Raw genomic sequence first — 26422 nt, forward strand, 5'->3', positions numbered from 1 at the left:
ATTATATTTTAATAATAGTTATAAAAATATTAATAATAATATTTTAATACATTATTTAAATATCATAGTTACATAATAATATCATAATTATCATAATTACATATTATTTAAATTATATTTATATTATTAAACTTTTAAATTAATAATATAAAAATATGATATTTAATAAAATTTAAATTATAATTTTTGTAACTATTATTTCATAATTTTTATAAATATTTAATAATATTATAACTATTCAAATATTAAATTATCTTTTAATATTATATTAATAGTTATCATATAACATTATGATATTTAAATAATGTATTTACTAATGAAATATATTTAATAATATTTATTTAAATAAATTAATAATAGTTATTTAATATCATAATAAAATTATTTGTTCAAATATTAAAAAAACTTTTGTTTTACTTAATCATAAATTATTTATTCATTTCTCACTATTAATCACAATTAGTAGTAAAATACTTATTTTTAATTCAAGTTTATAACTTTAATATTAAATAAGTTTACCAAAAGTACATTTAAAGAACACTAATTAACAAAATCAAAAAATGTTTTATACTTATTATTTATAACAATGTTCTTTATAAAAAAAATTATAAATATATTATACATTTTTCTATTAACTTTTCAGTATTTAAGAAAATCAATAAATATATTTTTTAATTTCTTATAACATTATTAAAAAGTTTAACAAATGTATTTCATATATTCCAATTCGTGTAAAAATTACTATAATAATTATTTTAATAAGCAATATCAAATAAAGTATTTAACTATTTATTTAAATATATTTTACTTTTATATTTTTTATAAAAATTTATTTACCACTCAAATAATTTATTATTAACTAAAATTTACTATTAATAACTTACATTAATTATAAAATTATATTTTTAATAACAAAAATAATAAATATTACTTAATTTTGAGCATGTACTTATTCCAAAATGTGTTTTTGTGAATTCATAGTTGTATCAAGAACTATATTCAAGAAATTTGTTAACTATAATACTTTTTGAAAATTTAAACTAACTATTTGAATTATTTTTTTTAAAAGTTTTTTCACTCTTTTTTTGCTCTTCTTTTTTTCTCGTTTCTACCTAGTTTCTCTCTTTCAAGTTGAAGCTTCTCCCTGTGCATGAGCTTTGTAGCTTTAAGGGTCATATATAATCCTAAAAAATTGTCAATGACAACTTTTTCCCTTTTAAGCTCATTCCTAACTTAAGTTGCAGCTGACAATCACAGAGATTCTTCTTAAGTTTCCAAAAATTGTCATTGACAGGTTTTCACTTTGTAAAAGCACTATTTACTGTAAAAACTCCACTATACATGACACATGGCATAACTATTCATAGCAGATTCAAAGGCCATATTCACATAATTTTGTTACAAACCCCATATCACTGTAACTACACACCTTAAATCTCATATTTAAATTAATTATCCTTTTCTATACGTTCAATTTTTGTTCTCCAATTAAAAAGGTGTCAAAGATTTCTTTCAAAACTTTCTTATACACTTTTTAACAATTTCTTTATTATTAATTAAAAAAATTGTAAAATCATGTGTAAAATCAACGGATAAAAAATTAGGATTTAAATAATTTCATGAATTTAATACATTACAATCAATAATAAAAAGTCTTACAAATATTTCTAAGGTGTCAAATAATGATCTTGAAAAAATATTACCTTCAAGACAATGATTAAAAAACAATTTAATTTTTTAATAAAAATGGCATTTGATAATACTAATACTTTTCCACCATAATTTCTAATAATTTAGCTATTGATTACTTTTTTTAAAAAAAGCAACCAAATAATTGTTTCTACGGTAATCACTCTTTGCATGCTGATCTGAATGATAACTATATTCAAGGATAATTTAAAAAAAAAATGATAATTTAAATAAAGTTCTTTCATGCATTTGAGTTTCGATACATAATATGCATCTTTTAAGCCGTCCCTTAGTTCCTCGTGGCCGCGCTGATCTGAATGGAAAATTAGTAAGTACAACAAAAATTGCCAAAAAAAAGAACAGTATCAAATGATGTAACAAAGCCCACAAAAAAAACAAGCAGCAATGAAACATCCAATAGTGATTGCAGCTCGGTTGGCCCCAAAAACAAAAAGTGATCGTAGCTCTTTCCCTCCTTTCCTCTTTTTTAGTTGGCTCCAGGGTAGGTGGAGAATCACAAAAATAGCCAAAAGCCCAACTCAAGACACCTCTAATCTTAAAACGTCATGATGCTGATCCCTCAGATGTATACCAGAACGTCTAATTGGAAAGAAATGAAAATGCGATTAACCTAAATCACCTTAGAGCCACGACAGTTGTGGACCTAAAGGATTCTCAATGTTAATATGATGAACTTGAAATATGTCCAACTAGTAGTTCTTTTATTTGTCCATAAATTTAACATATACCCTGAAACAATTGAGAATACCACGTTTTAGTACGAAGAGCAGAATATGGAACAGAACAACATATGCCGAGACATATTAAAAAAAATATACCATGCATTACAATGCATTCTCAGATAAAATGTGCTAAACAGCAGAGACATTAATAATATATTTCAAATGTGTGGCTTTAAAATACAGAAAACTAGATACTTACTGGTGAAATTGATTCTCAAATCTTTTATGTTAGGTAACTAATAAAACTTGAAAATCCAGTCTTGATTTATCTTTTTCCGATGGCCAGATCTTACTTTATCAGTTGAGTAAAAAATAGTTCAAAATGAATCCTAAACCAGCTGTTTTTCGGATTGCTATGCTGCTCATGTGACTAGTCCCAACCACAATATAAATCTCCTTCATATTAATCAAATCATGGAAAAAGAAATATATATTACTTGCCTCATTTCAAAAAGCATTACAGCCTGAAGAAGGGATTGTTAATCTCAGATTCCTAAACAGCCATCTTCATTTCTATCTTCTGGTGAGGATCATAGCCTATGAGATTGAAATCAGCAGCCACAAAAGAATCTATATCTTTCTTCTTCGGGTTTATCTTCAAAATCTGAATTGAAGTTTAGGTAATCAACAAGGAACAGAATTTATACGAGTGTGTACGGTAAACATTTTGTGTTCGTCTACATTAAAGCAAATGATTTCCTTCAGCATGTACACATACCGGAAAAGGTTTTGGCTGCTTCTGGAGCTGTTCCTGCAAAGGTCTCACATGATTGCGGTAAACATGGGCATCCCCAATAACATGGATAAAATCACCGGGAACGAGGTCTGACAGGAAAAAAGGATATAATAGACGGATCGATTAGTCCAATATGTGATGCCAATTTTCTTTTACATGAAAGGTGTCTTTCTCTATGAAAGATTATCAAACCTATAAACTTACAAACCCGCCGACACCCAAACTCCAAAGGAGAATTTCATAATTTTCCTTTTTCAACTCTGATTATTGGCATCCAAAAGGACCATTTGGCCCCTTGCACACAAAAAGTAAGCGGAACATAAGATCTTTTTAGTGAATCGCTACCCATTAATTAGCATAAAGCTATTTAGAATCAAATAATGACAAATCTCCATTAAACCCATGAAAGTAATGATTTAAGATGCCGTATACATCTAAATACATATTTAAGTCGAGCAAATAATGGCATAATTAGCGTACCACAAACATGAGCAATCATGCATGTCAGGAGCGCATATGATGCAATATTAAATGGCACACCCAGGCCCATGTCAGCAGATCGTTGATACATTTGACACGACAACTCCCCATTTGCTACATAAAACTGCGGAGGAAAAAAGAGGGAAATAGAGAAAACTTAGAGAGAGAGAGATTTCTTTCAATGAGAAATCCAAATATAGCTGCGAACCTGCGCAAACATGTGGCAGGGTGGAAGTGCCATCAATTTAAGATCGGATGGATTCCACGCTGAGAGAATGATCCGTCGATCGTCTGGATTATGCTTTATCTTATCAATAACATCTAAAAGCTGGTCAAATCCTTGCTCGGAGTAGTCAGCATGCATGTCAGTATACCTATAAAATGTAACATGGGTAATAATGAGCTAAGCAATCCAACAAAATTCAGCCTAATTACTTACAAAGATAAAGGTACATCCACCTACTTGGCTCCAAAGTGTCTCCACTGAAACCCATAAACAGGTCCTAAGTCACCCTCTTCTCTTTCTGTCAAACCAATGCTGTATGGAAATTACAAATCCGTCATTAACTGCACGGAGAAGGAAAAATTTGTAACTCATACATAAATCAGCGGACAGTCATGCTTGCCTATCGAGGTACTCCCTTGATGCATTCCCATCCCATATGTGAATGCCTTTTTCCTGCAGCACCTGTCAAATATAACATGTTTTCAGAATAAAATTCATATGATTCATATATAATGAACTAGTAAGACATTCTTGTGAACCAAGAAGAAATCCAGAGGCATTTTTTTAACGGTATCAATAATGAAACAAACAGGTGCTAACCAGCCATCATGAAGCAATTTCTATAATCTATGTTAATAGGCACACAATAAAGTCAATTCCACGAACTTCCATACGGACCATTGGGATCTAATATCAAAATTAGACTCAATAAATGTAATTAGGCAGCCTATAAATTATTGAATACAGTGACACTTGAGAAGCTTCCTATTTCACTGAAGAATCCAAAAAAGCTCCAACAAACTCCTCGATCTTGACGTTCAGTCTTAACTAGTAAGACATTGAACATTAGAGGTATTAATATTCTGTTCACTTGTGTGTGTATTAATAAGAATTCAATGTTTTGATCCACAATTTAGATGTTGATGAAAAAAATTGAAAACAAAATATCACTGGAAATAGTGAGTTGGCTTGGAAATTCCAAAAATTTGCATAAGTCTCGACCTATATTCTTTCCCTAGCTAAATAATATCAAGTGCACCAACATCAAGTTACCAAATAATAGACTCATGCAAACTATTTTGTGAATTGTAACCTAACTAGAAAAAGTCACGTGTCTGTGTAAATGATGGATAAAAAATATCATTACCTTGGCACTCGTTGAGCCACTGACAAACCAAAGAAGCTCTTCAACAACCCCTCGCCAAAATACTTTCTAGGAACCAAATGAAGATATCATGTCAACTTTTACATCAAAATGTACAATAGATATTCTTCTTCAGTCTTTTCTTATTAACTTTCAAAGTAACAAACAATGATTACATCAAAATACATTAAAAAAAAAAAAAAAAAGAGAGCACACAGATAAGAAATTACTTTGCAGTAGTTGATCCAAATCTAAAACCCAAATTCATACACACCTTAGTTGTCAGAAGCGGAAAGTTTCTGCGCAGATTAAATCTCATCTGTGGAATTATAGACAATTAATTCAGCATATAATTTATAGCAACTCCTCAGTAGACAAATCAAAATGTTACCTGGCAACCAAATTTTGACAAGGTACCAGTTCCTGTCCTATCATCCTTAGCTGTACCTTCAGAAATGATTTCTTGAACCAACCTAAGATAATTGAACTCCTCATGTCTCTCAAAAATCATTTTAGGAAGAAAAGAAAATTTCTTGACTTCAAATTTTAGAGAATCTGAATTATTATCATTAAATGGATCAGCATTTTGACTCAGGGACTCCGCTGGAGAACTCCTCACACGCACATAAGTGGTGAAAGAATAGCGGAGGTTGTTTTCCTCCAAGGGAAATGATGAATACCACGGCTGAAATACAGATGTATCAATTCGAGGCATAAAAGTATCACACTCAATGCTTGCCTCAATCTCTGTAATATGGGCAGCTTCACATCCAGGTGCATTAAGAGCCTCTCTGCACAAGAAAATTATCAGCTACAACAGTGAAAGAGCTTCATATGACTATGAAAGGGAACAAACAGAGAGAAAAAGCAAGATAAAAAAAAAAAAATTTACCTAAATATCTCACCACCTCCAGTAATAAACACTTTCTCAATTGACAGGCAATAAGGAGAAGCAGCCAACAATTCCATAGCAGAAGACACACTTCCACATATAACAACATTCTCTACTGTTGCAATATCAAAGCTACCAGAGCGAGTCAGAACAACATTAAGGCGACCAGGCAAAGGCCTGCCCTCGGGAGGGATACTCTCCCATGTTTTTCTACCCATTACAACAGCATTCTTCTTCCCCGGATCGGATGTTATCGTAGTGATCTCATCAAAAAATTTGAGATCAGTGGGTAATGTCCAGGGTAATTTTCCATCCTTAGAAATACCCATATCTCTAGTAGCAATCACTACTGCTTGGTAAGTCCTCTGCGGATGCGGATGCGGCTGCAACATGGCGTTACCATTGCCATTCCCATTGGAAATTACAAAAGAATCACCAGCCATAATAAAACTCAAAAGCCTGCACCACAAATTCTTTTGGAAATTAGATGAAATCCAAACAGTAATTGCCATTGGAAATTACAAAAGAATCACTGGCCATAATAAAACTCATAAGCCTGCACAAGAGATTCCTTTGAAATTGAGGTGGAATCTAAACACTATGAGATGAAACAGATGCAGTAATCAACAAGCAATGAGCAAAACAAGCACAAGGAACGAAGAATCGGCACAGCTAATTAGAATAAATCGTCTAATCCTACCACTTCTACCTCACCTGCATAAAATCAAATTATCTGCAATAATTCAAAGACTGTAAAATCCAAACCAATCAAACAAGTAAAATGAGAGTTGACCAAAATCCGTTTACACACTTAAACTAGATTAATCATAAACATAACTCAGACAATCATCTTCCTCAATGCATCACAATGAACAAAAGCATACGATTACGAAATAAACCGTTAAAACGATCAAGAAAAATAAGAAGCAAACAATATTTATTTAAAAAGAAAAAAAGAAAAACTCCGATGTACCGTACCACCAAATTCACGAACGATCTAATACCAACGAACATCATCTAGAACTCCATTAACAACACAGACACAATAGATTCGCCAAAAATAAATTAAAAATATCTTTTAAATGCAGAACTCAGAATGCGAGCTACGACTTGACGGATCTAAAGAGGAAGAGCGAGATTTTGAAAATGCTCTGACCTACAAAAGTTGTGCGAAGTATTTTCTGCTCTTCAACAATGAAAATCCGAAAATGAGAAAAGAAAGGGAAAGGAAAAGAAGTAGCTGAAACTGAAAAGTCAGAGTGTGTGAGAATAAGGAAAACGCTTCCGAATGCAGAGCTTTGAATCCTTTCTTTCTTGGCAGAGAAAACAATGGAAAGCGAATGTGAAAGAGAGAGAAGAAAATCCAAAACCACAGTTGACGCCAAGTGCCGCCAAGGAACGTATGTTAGAGTTTTTCTACACTGTACGTTACCGTATAGTGGTTGTCTATACCAATTTTCTCTTTTGCCACAAATGCCCTTTCACCAAACCACTCAAGCATAGTTTTTTATTGATAAAATGTGTATCTAGTTAATGCATTTGATGCTAAGATTGTGTGTTATAATTAAGAGGTTAATAACTATATTAAACATTTTACTTATCTAGATCACGCTTGTTGCAATTATATGATATAGTATTTTTGTCTTATTTATTAAAAAAAATACTTGATTTGTCAATGTTAAGAAAAAATAATTATATTACATGAATTTATATTTTAGTTAAAAAATATTCATCACATTGATATGTGTTCATTTATACCAATAAAGAGTGGGTATTTTATTAATATAAATTTCATAATAATTAAATAAGACTAGATATAGTCTTATTGTTAATTTTGCTTTATTCTTATCTTAATGATAACTAATATCTAAATAAGTTCACATTTGCGGTAGAAACTTGTGAAAAATATTTTAATCTTGCTATTTTGGATTTTTTTTAAAAAATAAAAGTAGTATGTTCTGAATTATAGGCATGCAAAAAAATATTAAATAAAATTCTGAATGTGTTTTTTTTATGGTACATTAATTAAAAAAATCAATTAAAATAAAAAAAATTAAGAACTCCTTAGAATATTAGTTAGAAACTTAAAAATATATATTTAAATTAGAAATTAAAAACCATTTAGATAGATACTTAAAATAATTTAATGTAATTCATTAAATAATTTAAATAATAAAAATAAATTAGCATAGGAGTTATACATAATGAATTTGTAGAATATGATGATGGTGAGGGTATTTTTTGAATTGCAGTGATGAATGGAGAATTAAAAATTGTAGGTATGTGACATTAATACAGCAAGTAAAAGCACGTGCGGGCCCCAAAAGGAGGGTTGTGTTAAAGGGCGGGAAATTCACAGATACCCAATAATATCACGCCATGTGTCTACTATGCATCGTACATTCCGCTTTTTGGATCTTGACCGTCCAGTTGGCAATCATCCGTAGCATGAATAGCTTTTGGTAGTTAATTAATCGCTAATAAATAATGTAGGTATTAACTTAATGCGTGGACGTCTTGATTAGATTACCCCAGCAAGCAGCAACTGCATTTCACTTTCATTTCAGATAATCCGTCCCTGATGAAATCTTGGCCGTCCATGTCTTTATCCACAACAGATCTGTAATTCTCATTTCATTTCCTTTTCTTTTTAAACTTTCCCTATGTTGTTTAGATTTGTCAATATTGGTAAAGCTATAGAATTGTTTAGCCTGAAAGCCTATATAACTCACTCAGATATTTGAGTATAATTAATAAAATTAATATAACCAATTATTTTAACATATTTTGACTTGGTCTAATGCAAACTAGCTTGTAATGGATTGGGACAATTTATAAGTTAAAAAATGACATTTTAACCAAGTTATTAAAAAATATCATAGAAATTAATTAAGCCATTAATTTTCTAATTTGACTTTATTTGTTATGGATTGGTCCATGTTTAGCCCCCCTCGAGCTAGCCTAAATAAGCTTTTGTGCTCTGGATATTGAGCTATCAAATAACTGATTTTCAAGCAAACCTAATTTTATCTCTATATTGATAAAAAAAAAAAAAGAATAAAATAAATAGTAATTAAAGTATTAGAAACTATTTTTTATTATTTAATACTTTTAAAAATAAAGTGGAGTGTAATAGATTAAGATGAATTTTTTCATCTCATCTGAAACATTTTATTTTTTCCTAATTAGGAAAGTATAGGAGAACATTTATTTATTATTTATTAATTTCATTATCATTTCGTCCACTTCTCTAATAACAGGATGAAGACTTTCTTCTGTTTTATTATAAAACGCTAAAATATATGTAAACAATTATACAATATTTTTTAACTTCAACTGTTATCAAATATTTAAATGAAACATAATTTTGCAAAAATTACAAGAAACTTTGTTATTTACAAAAATTATTTTATCTCTGATCTTTTATATGAGAAAAGAAGAAGTAACTTATTAATATAAATAAAAAAATTATATACCATAAATGTATATTATGTTTCAAAGATATCCATGGCATTAAATAGTTAAATTAATTTATTTATATTAAATGAATGAATATATTTACTGATAATTGAGTACATATATATATGTCATCAACACAAATTTCACAATAAATAAAAATATAAAAATAATTAATACATTTAAAAGTGAGTTTTTATCTCATATACTTAGGACTAAAAAATATAATTAGTTTTTTTTATAAAAAAAATCAGAGATAATATTAAACAATGAATCGCTTTTTTTATTGTGATTTAACCGTGATTCAGTAAAAATAAAAAGTTAAAGAATATCCTGAGTAAATATGATATTTAATATTAATAAAATAAAGCAAAATGATGCAACAATAATTGATGATAAAAAGAAATCTTAAATCTTATATTGAGAATCTCAATACATTGTTTCGAATGTTGCCCTGAAAAACAAGAAAGTATGGGTTCGCTAGGAGCCAAATCTCTCTTTATCATCACATTATTTTTGGTATACTTTGAACTTGTCTGATAGAAAGCTACACCCAAGTCTAAAAAACGTAAAAGGGTCTTCATATCATAGTTTAAATCATCATGGTTGTCCTCATTCCTAAGAAATCTCAATGGGTGAAAGTGAAAAACAAAGGATTAAAAGCAGACAAATTTATGGTTTTTGATTTGGAAAAAGGTAATTGGGTAGCACCGATCGATGCTCGAATTCAAAGATTGTCATCATTTTAGCAAATGGTTTTCCATGCTTTAATGCTTAGAATCACAGCAAGCCCTTCTTTGTCACTGTCTCTTTTTCTTTGAGATGGAAATGAGTTAGTGCATCCAGAATAAAAAATACTAACTTAGAATATGAATGATATAGTTATAGATTTGCGACAATGCTCGCAAGAAACATAAATGCTTCTTTGGGATTTTCATTCTACTCTATTGGTATCCACTTATTAATCAATAATAGAGTAGTCACTATTACATGTAAAATATAAGTTTCAAGGATATCGTTGCTGCGAAAAGAAGGTGAAGTTAAATATTAGATTTAAACAGGAAGGATAAACGTGGGAAAGATGATTTCTAGAGAGTAGACATCTGAGAAAGGAACTATTTCCTACTTATTAATAGCTTAACTATTGGCATTCTCTGTTGGTAGACAAAAGCAGCTGTAAAAAAATGATCCTAACCTTCTCAATGTCTTTTAAAGTTAAATATATTTTTTCAAAAACATTATATATTTTTGAGATATATGTATAAATTAACCTGAACTGCATATTTTTTATTAGAATGTGCACTTTATATTAAAAAGTGTGAAATTTGGAGAAAAAGACACTTATTTTTTTTATGAGAACTATATGATAGTTTATAAAAAAATGTTAATAATATATACTTTTTATTATTGGATAAAATTTATATATGAATCATTATTATTTCTTATTTAACAAGTCTCATAAATTTTACCCAATAAGAAAGATTATATTAAAAATAACATACTTTAGCATTGCTCAATACATGATCAAATGTTCATGGCATTTTATATTTATGTGGAACAAATACTCAAAACAACCATGTCATGCACACTTAGACATGAAATATGATGGATTATTTAAACGTTTCAACCATAAGAGAGTCCAAAGTCAACCAAGTGCAAATTAATTAAAGACAGATCTGCATTCCATTAAGTATTGAATAATCTATTTCCAGATTCACATGTTCATTTTCATTCATACTAGTCATTTTTTAATAAGTTTCATTTCAATCTTCTTTACTCCATAATGAGAAGAGTTTAGACTTTTGAGATCTACCACTGTTCTTGTATACCAACAAGAAACATATTTTTCCATTGTAAGTTGTTTACCAATTTCGTGCAGTGAGCAGTTACATTACGTAAGGCCAAACCAGCATATATGTGTGCTACAAAACCTCATGCTTTTTCGGCAAAAGAAATTATGGTTATTATATAATAAGAAATGTGGTGCTGTCATGTACTACTGATGAGGTGAAAGTGGGGATAATTCAGTAATGTTGGTATATTATTGTCAAAGAGAGGAAGGAAAAAAACAATATAAAAACGGCAACAAGGATAGATCCGATATCAATAATAAAAAAAAAATTAAGAATTTTATTAACTTCAGTCCTAAATAATTAATAATAGTAAAATTTTATTAAAAAGAGAAGTATTTATTGTATTTTTATAATTTTTCATAAAAAAAATTATTTGTAAATATTTAAATTTAGTTTTAAAGACTGAAGTTAACAAAATTCAAAGATTAATCATCTGATGAATATGAATAATAAATTAAAGGTATTAACAATTAATAACGTTAAAAGATGAAAAGTAAATTCAAGGCAATTCTCACTCTAGCTAGAATAGTATGTTTAATTGACATAACAAACCAATTATAGCAAGGAACAATTCAATATTCTGGTTGAGGCATGAAAAAACGCCTAACGACATATATGTTAACATTCTCTATTACTCTATCTAAGAACTTCAACTAATTCAATATGCAAAAATGGAAGGCCACGGTTTCTAGCAAAATTAGAGATGAGTTTATGTTTATTTTTTCTCTTGCATGCACTATCTTTAATGTTTTTGTTGAAGGGATTGATCCTGAGCAGCATATTATGGATAATATATTTTATGTTGGTCTGGATTCAATCCGTGTGCCTGAATTAGAATGAGGTATTTAGTTTTAAGCCATGAAAGTGATTTACAGAAATTATTGCCCATTTTAAAACGAGTATAGTACATGTAATAATAGTCCAAAGCCAATTTTTTTAATGAACTTATTAACCTCTCTTTAAGAAAAACATTAAAAGGAAAATGAGTTGTTTGTAAAATAAATTACTACCATTTGGATAATAAACACACAATCCACAAATAATAATTAATTTAATGCAGATTAGTACAATTTGAAGGGCAAAAAAAAGCCAGTCTCAATTCAGTTACCAATTACAAAGCGCAGGTCTCGATACTATGACCATTCTCAATATTGTCAAAGTCAATTCTCAATGCTTCTAGTGTACTTTAACTTTTTTGAAGGGAGATGCCATTATATAAAAGAATATAAGAAGTTGTCACGAATGATACTCATGCATGGGGAATTTTTTTTCTTCTAGTGATTCTCATTTGTTTTTCAAGAAGTGATAATCTTAGTGTACTCCTGTTTATCTTTAACCATCTATTTTTTTAGTTTAAAACATAAGAATTTTTACTCAAACGTGTAAGCTGTATAACATATTATATGCGACAAAGTTGTTTATCTATTTATATATATTAATAAAAATCACATTAAAATTATATATGCATTAATAATTTTTTTAACAAAAAATTTTCACCTTAATTTTTTAACTAATGTCCTTAGAAATTTAATTAATTAGCATTTAGCTAATCTTCTTAAAAATGCCAAATGCTCTTAAATAAAGGAAGAGTATTAAACAAGTCCGCGAGCATGTGGAAGTACAAAGGCGTAAAGATCAATAAATTAAGGGTAGACTTAACCATTTGTTTAACTAGACTTAATTTTAGCGTTGTTCACCGATTTCCTCATCTAAACACGATTTTCAAGTAACATTAATAAAGGATTAAGATATTTTGAACAACTTACAAGATACATAGAATGGTTGTGATAAATTTTCACGTTGAGAGAACTTAATCAGACCCTTAAAGTGATCAAACTAAACGCAACCCCAAAACACTGTACAAAAATTTAGTTAATACATTAAATGCTATAAATAAAAAAACATATGTTAAAGACAAACCAAAAATAGCATAAACAGTAAACAGATAGAAACTATAGATGAATTGGTTAGATTACGTAGTGGATAGAACGGAGTGGCTTGCATTTCGCCAACACCATATCCATATCTGCGTTTCCTAGTAGTAACAGAAGCTGGAAAAAAATCACGTCAATAATAGTAAACAAGTAAAAAACGGCAAACTCTAAAAATGAGTTGCACCAACCTAGCTTCCCGTTTTGACCCTCCCATCATCAAAGATATATTCGGATCATAAATCTGCATTTTCTTGCTTTTACAACGCCTACATTCTTGTATCGAGGTATCTTCTCTTACCATTCTATCTTCTACTCCATTATCTGCTATGTATTTGATTCATTAACCTTTTGAGTTTCATTTAGCTGCACTTTATCATTAAGGGTGCGTTTGGTTTAACTTCTTTTAAAGAAATGATTACTTGTTTCTTTTAGTTTCTTAATATAATTTTTTGGAACATACTATTATCTTTTCAAAAAATAATGATATCTAAACATGCATTAAGCATATATATATCATTGTCGTAACAATATCTCTATTTTTTGGCTTTTCTTTTTCCATGCATGCTGAATATGATGAAGGTTGATTTGCTATATTGCTATAAGAATTGGTTTTGCAGATTCTAACACGTTGTTCGTTGACAAAAATATAGGTGTAGGCGCATATGAGAGTTATTGATTCTCTTTTGAGTGAACGGATGTTTGTGCTCATTGAGAAAGCTTGCGATAATTAATAATTAATCAAGTGTGACATTATGACGGTACCTACTACAGATCATCGACCTGTTAAAGGTGGTAAATTATGCTATTTCAATTTCATTCCCCTTGCATTTGTTTGTCGTTTACTTGTGTTTTATGCACGTGCTACGAAAGAAATCTTTACATATTGTATATGATCATGTTTGTATCAGAATGTGAAGTGGCATTGCTTAATTGTTTTGCACGTTTCTTAATGTATGACGATGAGAAAGATGAAAATTAAAGGAAACTGAAATCAGATGATTATAACAGAAGCATTTACTATTTAGAACGCTTTATCTTATTGAAGCTTATTCATACTGTGTACCCCAAGTGGTGATCAATGATAGAAATCAAGATGATTTTTTTCTCCGTGGTTACCTTTACATATGTCTGACCAATGCATAAATTTTTGTGGTATGGATTATATGGATAAGTACAAATACGGGGGATATACAATTTTCACAGCCAATAGAGTTCTACTAGTGTGTTTCACTAGGGTGATTGTAATGTTAGGTTGATAACAAACAGAAAACAATTATAAATCCAAATTAATGTTGTACTTGTACCATTAATATTGGACAAACTTGTACTTTATATTTGTTAATAACAGAAACAACAGCAGTAGGATGAAGATGAATTGTTTGAGTTTCTTTCTTCTATCTTGCCTTCTTGTCAAACTTCTGTGAGAAATTTTTTTTCTTTCTGCAAAATCAGGTCTTGAGATTGAATATTCAGAGGATGATAAGAAGACAAAGCTTGGCTCTTTAAAGAAGGTAGCAATCAATGCATCTTCAAAGTTCAGGCATTCCTTGCAAAAGAAGGGGAGGAGGCATAGCAGGGTTATGTCTGTTGCTATTGAGGATGAACTTGATGCAGAAGAGTTGCAGGCAGTTGATGCTTTTCGTCAAGCACTTATCTTGGAAGAGCTATTACCTGCAAAACATGATGATCATCATATGATGCTAAGGTATCCCTTAGAACATAGTTTCTTGTTCATTCATTTATTTACTTATAGCTATAGCATGAGTAGCATTATTTAATGCCTGGTTATGTGATGATCTAGATTCTTGAGAGCAAGGAAATTTGACATTGAGAAAACAAAGCAAATGTGGGCTGATATGCTTCAGTGGAGGATGGAGTTTGGTGCTGACACCATCATGGAGGTATTTTCCTGTGGATAAAGAAAAATAAAATGTTCACAATTATTCTTCTATATATAACCTTTTATTTATGTGGCTTTGTTAAGGATTTTGACTTCAAGGAGATAGATGAAGTTCTAAAATACTACCCTCAAGGGCATCATGGAGTTGATAAGGAGGGACGACCAGTTTACATAGAAAGGTTGGGTCAGGTTGACTCTAGCAAGCTGATGCAAGTAACAACCATGGATCGCTATCTTAAGTACCACGTAAGAGAGTTTGAGAGGACACTCGTTGTTAAGTTCCCTGCTTGTTCGGTTGCAGCAAAGAAGCACATTGACCAAAGCACATCTATCTTGGATGTGCAGGGAGTGGTACGTATAAAATTTTACAATAGTATAACTCTATAGTAACCACTCTTTCCAAGTAAAACCAGCAAGTGAAAATAACTATTATAACACCTTAATTCAATGATGATCACATTACATTTAAGGTGTTTTCAATTTCCTATTATTATTTTAGATATCGTATCATATTATATCACCTGTTATATATGTAAATGTAAGAGAAGTTTCACACAACTGCTGACTAGCATGGTTGCTCAGGGTCTCAAAAGTATGAACAAAATTGCCAGGGATCTCATCCAGCGTCTTCAGAAGATTGATGGTGAAAACTATCCTGAGGTACTAGTTACCTACTAAGTAGTCTTGGTTACCTCTAGCTCAAATGCCATCTTCTGAATTAATACCATTGAACTTTTCTTTTCACACAGACCCTGAACCGTATGTTCATCATAAATGCTGGTTCTGGATTTAGGCTGTTGTGGAACACTGTTAAGTCATTCCTAGATCCCAAGACCACCTCAAAAATCCATGTAAGCACTTCTTCTTTTCTATGTACTTATCACTGTGAGGCAATGTTGATTTCAGTTAAATAGGAGCACTCAACCGATTATTGCTTTATTGACCAGGTTCTAGGTAACAAATACCAGAGCAAATTGCTTGAAATCATTGATGCCAGGTTAGTGTTCTCCATTCTCGTTGAAGTATTTTATCTGATTCTCGTCTCAATTGAAATTAAGGGCATCAAAATCATACTGTGGCATAGTTTAGATTGAGTAATATTAACCCTTTCTGACCGTGTACTTTAATGAGGATGTTCTTTCAATATGTTGGTATATATGTGACTGAATAATTGAATATAGCTTTACTTCTTAAACTATACATTACACCTTGTTTTCATGTTATTTACCAGTGAACTTCCAGAGTTTTTGGGTGGTACTTGTACTTGTGCAGACAAAGGTGGTTGTTTGCATTCAGACAAGGGGCCATGGAATGACTCAGAAATCTTGAAGGTAGTAAGATCATTTTCTTTTCAGCTATATAATTAGAAAAGAAAATAATGAAACGTTTTCTTTGGATGAATTAGATGGTTCAAAATGGCCAAGCAAAATGCAGGAGGAAAACCGTATCTGGGGTTGAGGAGAAAACCATCATTGAAGATGAATCAGCATATCAAAAGGTAGTTAGTCACCTACTTTACAACTTTAATTTCAAATTTCACTTTCTTCCAATCATATTTGTTTGCCAGAAAATATGATGACTTGATATGTTACCAAGGTGGCATGCCATGTGCAAGGTTCACTGCCAAAAGGGGAGCATCCCGAACCCTGTGTTGCTCCAGAAGTAAGTTTCCGAGGTTTAAATCACTTGTTGCTTCCATTCTATGTATTACACATTGCACGAGACAGTTAAGGAAACTGTATATATTAGCATGATACAGATGATTTCTCTGAACATGGTTATTGACTGTGTCTATACAGTCGCGGCTTTGTAGCTTAATAACATTTAATAATCTGTATGGTGGGGAAAAAGTACTTTCCTTTTGTTTGAAATATAAAACAAACGATTGATCAAATATAACAAATAATCTATATTAACCTGTTCTTTGGGTGTTGCCCTTACATATTGGCAGGTCTCCTTTGTCCCAGTGATTGGCAAGCCAGTCAATGCATCTTGGAAAAAAACTGTACAAAATGATCCAGGTATTTGGTACTATTGTATGATTGTTCTTACTGGTTAGAATTATACTTGCATCTATGTGAATGAAGCTTATGATTCTAGTAAGTTCTCTTTAGGTTATTTATATAAGCTTTTTAGCATAGTTTAACAAAATAAGTTATTTACAATTTATTATAGTTAAATTTGACATAAGTCATTGTTTAAAAAGAATTTATTGAATAAGTCATTAATTAAGTTGTATGTCCAAGCTCACCCTAAATATGTTTTCCTTGACCTGCAGATTGCTTACGAGATAATGCCTGCAAGACTTCAAAGGGGTTTACAAATCGAATTACTAGTGGAATCATGGCCCTTGTTATGGGAGTTGTAACAATGATCCGCATGACACGGAACATACCAAGGAAAATCACTGAAGGTGCCTTGCATGGTAACTCAGTATATGGTGATGGGAATGTGATGAAAGCACCTGTAATTTCCATTGATGATCACATAGCCCTGATGAAGCGGATGGCTGAACTAGAAGAGAAAGTTAATATCCTTGCTATGAGACCTGCCATGCCACCTGAAATGGAGCAATTGCTGAATAATGCTCTAAATAGAGTCAGTGTACTGGAACAAGAGTTGGCTACTGCCAACAAGGTATTACTAGTTTTACTTCATACTTGGAATGCTATCATCATTTTGGAATAACAGATGATAAACTAAAAGCATGTTTTAGTGTTAACTGCTAACATATTTGTAACTTTTTGTTTCCTTTTCGGCTTTAGGCTCTTGATCATGCCCATACTCGACAAGTGGAGCTCCAAGCCCACATTGATAAAAAGAAGAAGAAGAAGTTGGTAGGTCATTTGAACTTTGACATTGATCCATGCATTACTTGCCATGCAATTCAAAAATAGATACTTCTACTACATAGTGGCTTTGCTTACTCAAGTTTTGGGTTTATGAATGCAGTTCCGCTGGTAAGGTGATAGGTATCTATTGCTGTCTGACCTCAAGTATTTAACATTAGTAAGAGTTGTGAAGTTGGTGGCGTTTTATTATCATCAGCCCCATCTGATGCTGTTGCATTCAGCTTTGTATAATTTCCTCGTTATTCAGTACTGAAATCTTCTGTATAATATTATGTGTGCCATTCCTTGACATTTTTCTTGTCTATATATTCGTTAAATAAACTCGAGTGTCGTTTAACAAAAATCAGATTAGGTTGCTTTACAAATTCTGTCTTGAACCAATTAGAAGTATACCAAGCAGTAGTAGTTCCGGAAAATCATATTTCCCTGTCAATTTATTCTTCATACTCTAATTTCCAAGGATAATTTTTTGAAGTATCTCATGCATTCCCGTAGGCTATATCTTCCCCTTTTTTTTTAAGTAATCACTCCTCTTATCCTAAATTCGAACCCTTAACAATCAAACTTTATCACAACAGCCTACAAACAACAAGTAGTTTTAGTAAATCTCTACAACTATCTATTTGACAAACGAATATTTTTTTAATTCTCTCTTTAACTATTAATTAAAATTTATTAAAAACTATAAAAATCATTTGAGAACTTCTCTTTCTAACTTCTAAATTAATATATTTTTCTTATACTCTTATAGTTTTCAAAAAATTGCAATCAATAATTAATAGTATATTATTAAAAAATTAGTGAGAGAATGTGTTGTTAACCTCCCTTGAAAAAGATATATATATATATACGCCCCTTACAATCAATTACTTTAATTTGAAAAAATTAAATTAACATTGCTCGGGGGACTAAGGATTTATTAAGGTTTACTCCGAAATGATCGGCCAGATTCCCTAAACACCTTTGCAAGATTGTTCTTTTGACCTTTGTTCCCCCCTCACCTCGCTATCCCTCCCATATAGAATAATATTTTCAATGCAAGTTGTGAGAGATCAGAAGTACAAAGACTTATCCAGCCAACAAAGACAATCACACCAAATACAAATAAAAGCGGCGAGAGCAAAAACAAGAAGGCATTCTAGCTATACACCACAAACAAAGGTGTTTTTTAAGCCAGCAAAGAAGCCATTCTAGCTATACACAAGTTTGAAACAATTCTTTAGTTTACTCGGTAAACTAGAAATCACTGTTCAGATTTTACATCATGTGCAAGATCAACTTTCCTAGAAATGCCATAATTTTGAAAAAAACAAAAAAACTCCTCGAGAGTCTATCAGCAACAAAACTCACCAGCAAAATTTCTTCTGAAAAGCAGCAGAATGAAGGAATAAGAAATATCAAAAATTAGAAAAATGATGAAAGGTATCAACTGTGTTCAAAAGATACATGTGACAACTTACCCGTAACTTAGCTTCTTCTTGGCTATCAATGTAAGCAAGCAGCTCTTCTTGCCTCATTAACGCCTCATAAAGAGCCTATCACACAACTCAGTAAAGTGCAAATGTAAGAGTATTACTCAGGAAAGGAAACAAGAAACTACGCATTCATCACATCTCCATGGCCATAATATGACATTTAGAACATGCACCCAAACGTAAGTAGGGCAAAAATATACACATGCATGCAGAAAACAAAACATATCTGCTACAAGCAATTTGCATAATTCACCAGGAAGTGAAACTCTACAAAAATGAAAGTCTAAAAATTCTGCAACATCCCAACATAATTATTAATAACCATTAGTGGAACATCAGTGTGAAGCCAACCTTACTGCGATAAGACTTGAACGTTATCGTTGTTGTAGTAGAATATCAGTGTGAGCACAAAAAAATACACTCATTTACTAACCAACACATAAAATAACCAGCTTTGGCCGGCTTTTGAGAGGTAACAGGCAAGCAGATCATTGATTTTTCTCTTTCTTTGGTTTATTCTTTCGACAAATATTGTACCTCAATTGCATGCAGATTGCAAGATTCTTTTTAACACTGAATGCGACATAAAATCAGATGTGAAAAATATGGGACTGATTCATTACGAATGTGCATATCTTTATATTCACAGAGCAGCCAGGTACCCAGCTATCAGGATCAAGGCAGGTTTAGTTTTGAATTTGAAGATAACAAACACAATAAGAACAAAAGACAGCAAGGAAATACCTAAGTGTAATAAATATGCACAAAAGTGTATAATCACAAGTCATGATTGCAGTTTCTTAAAAATTAGTGGAAATGCAAAATTATAGCATCCTACCTTTTTAGTTGCAATTAGCTCTGCTTCCAAGGCATCCACCCGACAAACAGCAGCATTTAGCAATTCTTCTTTCTCATATGGCATTTCAGATGGCTTAGATTGGAGTGTGTTGACCTTCTCTTCAAGCTCACCTAACCTCTTCATCATGGAGGAAAGGAGATTTGCCTCTGTATATGCTGGAGTCGGGGAAGGAAGTTTCTCATTGTTTGCTGTATCAAAGGTTGGTTCTGAAGTGCTCTGATAACCGTTACATGATACTGCAAGAAGTTTCTTGGTCACACGGCATGCGACTGAACGGAAGAAAGTGAACAGGGTCAAAAAGAAGACAGTCAGAGCTACCCAGACCCGAGCTCGAATCCCTTCAGGAGTTTTAGGAGTGTCAAGGAGGGAAGGTGTTCCTATAATGGAAATTTTAATTGAATAAGCCTTGGACCCAGAGAAAAGTACATCAATTATCATATCAAATTATCAACAAACCAAGCAAAGAACTAGCTCTCCCTAAAGCTTAAAGCTTTGAGGTGCAGGCCTAGGACTTCTGGACATGTTAGCATCACAAACAAATTCCCGCAAACAGAAGTCTTTTGTGCTTAAAGCATTGCAAAGCACAAATACTAGGTTAACTCCAAGTGCTTAAACTCTTAAGTGTACCAGATGTAATACACCATTTTCATAAGTTGAAGTTCACACTATCTGGTTTTTCAAGTTGTTGAAAATATTCAACTTTCAAATTTGAAAGTATTAGGTTTTAAAATAAGGTGATAGATTGCTATTTATGGTGCAATAAGTGAATGGTGTACAGCATACTGACAACATGAGCATCAGCATTCCAAGAAAATAAAGTTCATGCCTTCAAAATCCATAAATCAAAATATCAGAATCCAACATCGATTGGTCCAGAATTCAAGATTTAATTAATATAATATTTTATATTATGATATAAGATTGTAGACCAAAGCTCGTGACATAATACATTTACAGCCACCAAATGTTCCTCAAAAGTTAAAGCACAATTACTGCCACTGCTGATAAAGAAATGAATTTTAATTGAGATTTAGAACAGAAAGCATCCACAGTCTGTGTTGTTTTTTGGGAAATAAGCAATTAAGCACCATGAGAAGATTCATGGAAAGGGTATATACAGCAATACTAATTTAAAGTTGCTAACCTTTTGAAGTTTGAGACCTCTGGAATGATGTTTGATTCTTCCAGCCAGCATCAACAGCTTTGTCCACCATTGGAACGTATTCATCATACCCAGCCAAGTTACAACTACCAGCATAGCTTGACTTTCCAACTACCTTAGCCTGACAATGAACACAAAATGTAAATAACTTTTGTGTTTGGGATAGTGCAAGGCAAGTCCTAAGAACAAGTTCCTTGACAAGCATTATATTTTGATCATTTAAACACAAGTACTTTGGATCTTACATATTAAACTCACAGAATACTAGGTGTAAGAGTGATCATATAAAATTTTGCAGAGTAAAATTCCTCAGGCGAGGAGCAGTGCACAAAAAACCAGTAATTAATTAATCGAAACTTCTTCCATTTTAGTGAAAACAAGTTAACAGATCAAAATGTCAATGCTTACTTCCTCACGAACAGGCGTCAACCTCATGTGAGCGTAACTCTTCATTGCTTTGGGAGAAGCTATATCTTCAGCTTCAGACCCTGATTCAGCTGTGGATGTGTCACTTCCTTTTACCTGCAAGAAAAAGCTGATGCAATCAATAAAGTTACACAATGAAATGGACACTGAAGAAATACGGAGGAATCAAATCAGCCTCCTCTCAGTTCAAGCAATAATAAGCCACACAATGCATTACCATTGGGTATCGTGGTTTGGCATATGCAATAACCTTTCCTTCACTATTTAAAACTTTTACTACCTGCCTTGCCCGTCGCGCTTCACCACTGAGAATCATCTGCAAAATGTCCACATGCAGTTAACAGTTAGCATGTAGTACAATTGATAGAGTAGAATGCCTGTTGAGTTTATTAAGAGGCAAGGCCGGTATATAACCTTCAATATTTCAGGGTTTTTCCAGGGCCCTTTATCAGATCTGAGGCAACCACCCTGATCTGCGCAGGTACAGGTACCTCCCAGAAATTCCGGTAACTCACTTCATTAAGTGGACAAAAATACTAGGCATTTTAAAGGGTGATGCTTAAAACCTAAAATACATTGATTGATAGGTAAAAAAATCTAACAAACAAGAGAAGCAGCTCCATGTAAGAAATAGGACCATTATGTACCTGGCATCAATTATTTCAAGCAATTTGCTTTGATACTTGTTTCCAAGAACCTAGGTAATATTTCCAAAGAGGCATCAAGAAAAGTTAGCACCCATAAACCATTATAGAAAGAATCTTAGACAGCTAGAATATTGTGTCTTTACATACATGAATCTTTGAAGTTGTTTTGGGATCAAGAAAAGACTTGACAGTGTTCCAGAGCAACCTAAACCCAGGGCCAGCATTTATAATAAACATTTGGCAAAGAGTCTGTATTAACAAAAGAAAAAATAAATAAATTATCAGTAATCACAGAGACCTTAGTACATGTTCTTCTTTAAAAATTTCTATAATTGATGAAATCAAAATAAGAGGCATAACAACATTACAGAGGAACAGATATTACTCACCTCAGGGTAATTGTCACCGTCAATCTTTTGCAATCGCATAATTAGATCCCGGGCAGACTTTGTAAAGTTCTTAAGGCCCTAAAATTTGACATTATAGCATAATTTTTTTGTATATTACGGGAATTCATACGCAACACAATGGAATAGTTAATGGCAACATACCACGCCTTGAACATCTAAGATTGTGGTGCTTGAATCTATGTGCCTTTTAGCAGCAATTGTGCAAGCAGGAAACTTTATCGCAAAAGCTTTCTCAAACTCCTGTACATGGTACTTTACATACCTATCCATGGTCGTAGCTTGCATAAGTTTGTTTGGGTCCACCTTCCCAAGTCTTTCAATGTAAACAGGTCTCCCCTCCTTATCAACACCGTGATGACCATGTGGATAATACCTCACAACTTCATTTACTTCTTTGAACTCAAAATCCTAATGCAAATATGAAACACCAAGCGTAAGATCACAACAGTGTCACACAATTTCATAAATTTAAATCTGCAGAAGCAGAGAGACATTATTCGAATTTCATCAATATTTTACCTCCATAATAGTGTCAGCGCCAAACTCCTTCCTCCATTGTAGCATATCAGCCCACATATGCTTTGCCTTTTCAATATCAAACTTCCTCGCTTTCAGGAACCTGCAAAATGCGGGAAAAAAAAACAGCTATAAGTAACTTTATTAACACAAAATCATGAAAGAAATTTTAATTTAACAGAAATTTAGTGCACCTCAACATCATATGGTAATCGTCGTGTTTTTCAGGAAGCAGTTCATCCATAATCAAGGATTGGCGAAAGGCATCAACGGCCTGCAACTCCTCAACGTCACGAACATCCTCAATGGAAACAGAACTAACACGACCATCGCTTTTTCTCCTACTACTCTTCTTTTTCAGCGAATGCTTGAACTTGGAAGACGCATTCAGCGCTTTCTTCTTGAGAGATCCAATTCTGGTTCTCCTTTCATCCTCGGAGTTCTCAAAATCAGATCTCCTTTCCTTCTTCTCATCACTCCCTGAAAACCCCTCAAAACCTGCCACAATCGAAACGAAACGCGTGAGCGAAAACCAAAAGAAGAAGAGAACAGTAACAGCAACAAGAGTGACACACACAGAGAGAGAGAGAGAGAGGAACTAACAAGGTCTAGCGAAACGGTCGAGTGGGCCTGACATTGTGCTAAGGAGGGTGAATGTGGGAGCGAAGCCACATTCAGAGATAAGAAAACCCTAAGAATGGAGGAAGAAGGGAGCGCGTGGGAGAGTGGGAGGGGCGCGTGGAGCTGAAAAAATAAGAGAATGTTGGGGAATCACGAGAAGAATGGATGTTTCACTCCGACACTGCTCTGTCTCTGCTTCTGCTGTTAGTATTTTACTTTTCCGGTTTCCACCGCGGATCTCACCCTATCTTCATAATTCACGGAATGTTGCTTTTCTCTTCAGAGAAACCGACACGTGGCGGTGGTAGGACAGTTGGAAACGGCTGAATGATTTGGTCAGCTAGAGCTAGCAGCCCTATTCACTACTTCCTACTCTATACCCTATCCTTCTTGACCTCTGACCAGAAAATAACATCATTATTCTCTTCTATAACAAGCTTTCCTTCCATTTCTCTTAATCATTACTCTCTCATCATCCCTCAGTTATTTCATTCCCATCTTCTTAAAAATTTATCAAATTAATTATTAAGACGAATACAAATAATTCTATTTTATATTTTTTATTCACTAATTTCATATTTTTATATTCAAATTTAAAAGTTAAAAATAATAAATTCATTTTTGTTTTATCAAGTGTTTTAATTTAAACTATTTTATGATTAAGAATGAGTCGGAGAAGCTGGATTGTCTCAAAAAAGAAAAGGGCAAAATCATCGCCGAAAAGAATGGCAAAGTCCATATGAAACATCCGTAATTGGACCCGCCAGTGTTTGTTTATTTTTCCTTTTGGTTGCATTACAATTGTGGTTCGATGTTGACCCTCTTTGTTATTCTCTGTTTTTTCTCTTTTGAATTTAACGTGTGTTCATGTATTACTTTCGCTGTTTCATTTAACTAACTTGATATTTCCTACTATGCATAGATATTTTATTTTAAAATAAATATAAACACCATTTAATAAACAAACTAAAATTTTTATAAATATTCATATATAATAATAATTTTATAAAAATATTTAACTCCATAATTCTAAATAGTAAGCATCAAAATAATAAAAGAATATTTATTTTAAAATAATACTAACCAAAGAAACACATAAATAAATTAATTATACATTAGGATGAGAGTTATTCAAATATTGTATATGTATAAAACTATACAATTGAGTACAGTTTTAAAAAATTTATTAATATTATCAATAATAATAAAATATTTTTTTAGTAGCTTATTACTTAATAATTTGAAAGTTAAGCATGTTTGACTTGAGGAATTATGATATAACTTAAAAAAATTTCAAACTTGTCTTGGAGTAATTTAAAATTATTGTATTAAAAAATTATAATTTGTATTTCGTTTTTAACCAATTCTATTCTTAAAATTTACAAAATTATAAAAGAAAAATAATTTTATATAATTTATTTTCTAAATAGAAAATTCTTATTTATAATATATACTTCAATGATCAGTCCCTATGTTCTAGAAGGAAAATTAAAAGTAAAGAAAAAAATTTGCAAAATTTAATAACAAAGTAAGTAACCTGTCTTGGTGGTGACAAATTGATACTTTATGCTCTCTGCCAAAGAACTAGCAACTTTTTTTTGTCTTTGCCCCTTTGATTGGGCAACGTCTTTTATTTTTTTTTAATGATAATTGATATTTGATAAATGCTTAAAACAACAGCAATGAATGGAAGTATTCCCGCATGAGATGATGCATGTCTCATCTGCCCCTAAATCATCATTTTGCTTAATCATTGCTAATTATTATAAACGTTCTACGTCCAATGTTTTTATGGTGTCATCTTCTATTTTCCCTCGTGCCATTATAAGATACTTTAACTAATTTTATATATTTTTGCATTAACCGAGTCTAATTAAATAACTTACCTGCGGTGAATAGACATTTTTATTCTTAAAATATCTTTCGTTATTCTATTTTCTTTAATGAACGTACATTAAATTCACCTGCAAAATCCATTAATTTTGGTGGAAGTGGCTATACCCCTTTCTTTCGTATTATTTGTCTTTTTAAAATAATATATACTCCTTTAAAATATTATTAATTATATAATTAGTAGGATATTATGATTTTTTTACTAAAATATCTTTATCAAAATAATTAGAATATAAATGTAAATACATTTGAATATGATTTTGATTTTAATACAAAATTAATGTAAATATTTTTATGGTATTAACTAATTAAAATATATGATAAGTATACTTTTTAATTTAATTATTATGATAGTCAACTTTGCTTCTATAGAAAAATATTAAAATTAGATGACTTGATAAAAGATTTATATTATCAGTGCATTTTTAAGTATACTTTAAAAATATTTATATAAGAAACTAATAAATGTGAGTATTATTAGAAAAATATTTGACTTTTCCTTGATTTT

General features: G+C 31.7%; 3 protein-coding genes across 3 annotated transcripts; 1 reads left to right on the forward strand and 2 right to left on the reverse strand.

Annotated features, from left to right (window-relative positions):
- Positions 1 to 1990: 1990 nt before the first annotated feature.
- On the reverse strand, positions 1991 to 7190 carry LOC113864394 (bifunctional dihydrofolate reductase-thymidylate synthase-like). Its single transcript, XM_027498038.1, has 12 exons — positions 7067 to 7190; positions 5911 to 6369; positions 5410 to 5809; positions 5293 to 5337; positions 5022 to 5087; positions 4275 to 4336; positions 4112 to 4186; positions 3857 to 4022; positions 3649 to 3772; positions 3151 to 3257; positions 2874 to 3036; positions 1991 to 2439 (listed from the first exon to the last, which is right to left on the reverse strand). Exons 2-11 carry the CDS (start codon positions 6351 to 6353, stop codon positions 2926 to 2928), a joined length of 1599 nt encoding a protein of 532 aa, XP_027353839.1. The 5' UTR covers positions 6354 to 6369; positions 7067 to 7190; the 3' UTR covers positions 1991 to 2439; positions 2874 to 2925.
- Positions 7077 to 18017, forward strand: LOC113865196 (phosphatidylinositol/phosphatidylcholine transfer protein SFH3-like). The gene is made up of 15 exons (XM_027499599.1): positions 7077 to 7252; positions 14614 to 14858; positions 14955 to 15054; positions 15138 to 15404; positions 15636 to 15713; positions 15803 to 15904; positions 16001 to 16050; positions 16285 to 16384; positions 16459 to 16551; positions 16650 to 16715; positions 16853 to 16903; positions 17005 to 17074; positions 17332 to 17690; positions 17819 to 17890; positions 18006 to 18017. The coding sequence occupies exons 1-15, from the start codon at positions 7199 to 7201 to the stop codon at positions 18015 to 18017; spliced, it is 1719 nt and encodes a 572-aa protein (XP_027355400.1). The 5' UTR covers positions 7077 to 7198.
- Positions 18018 to 18923: 906 nt separating this feature from the next.
- On the reverse strand, positions 18924 to 24347 carry LOC113864337 (phosphatidylinositol/phosphatidylcholine transfer protein SFH8-like). The gene is made up of 14 exons (XM_027497941.1): positions 24004 to 24347; positions 23595 to 23898; positions 23404 to 23503; positions 23026 to 23292; positions 22864 to 22941; positions 22622 to 22723; positions 22475 to 22524; positions 22242 to 22341; positions 22045 to 22143; positions 21810 to 21923; positions 21384 to 21522; positions 20219 to 20616; positions 19366 to 19440; positions 18924 to 19269 (listed from the first exon to the last, which is right to left on the reverse strand). Exons 1-14 carry the CDS (start codon positions 24035 to 24037, stop codon positions 19252 to 19254), a joined length of 1878 nt encoding a protein of 625 aa, XP_027353742.1. The 5' UTR covers positions 24038 to 24347; the 3' UTR covers positions 18924 to 19251.
- Positions 24348 to 26422: the final 2075 nt, after the last annotated feature.

The sequence above is a fragment of the Abrus precatorius genome, unplaced genomic scaffold (genome assembly GCF_003935025.1).
Source record: "Abrus precatorius isolate BTA unplaced genomic scaffold, Abrus_2018 Scaffold4, whole genome shotgun sequence".
Taxonomy (NCBI): Eukaryota; Viridiplantae; Streptophyta; class Magnoliopsida; order Fabales; family Fabaceae; genus Abrus; species Abrus precatorius.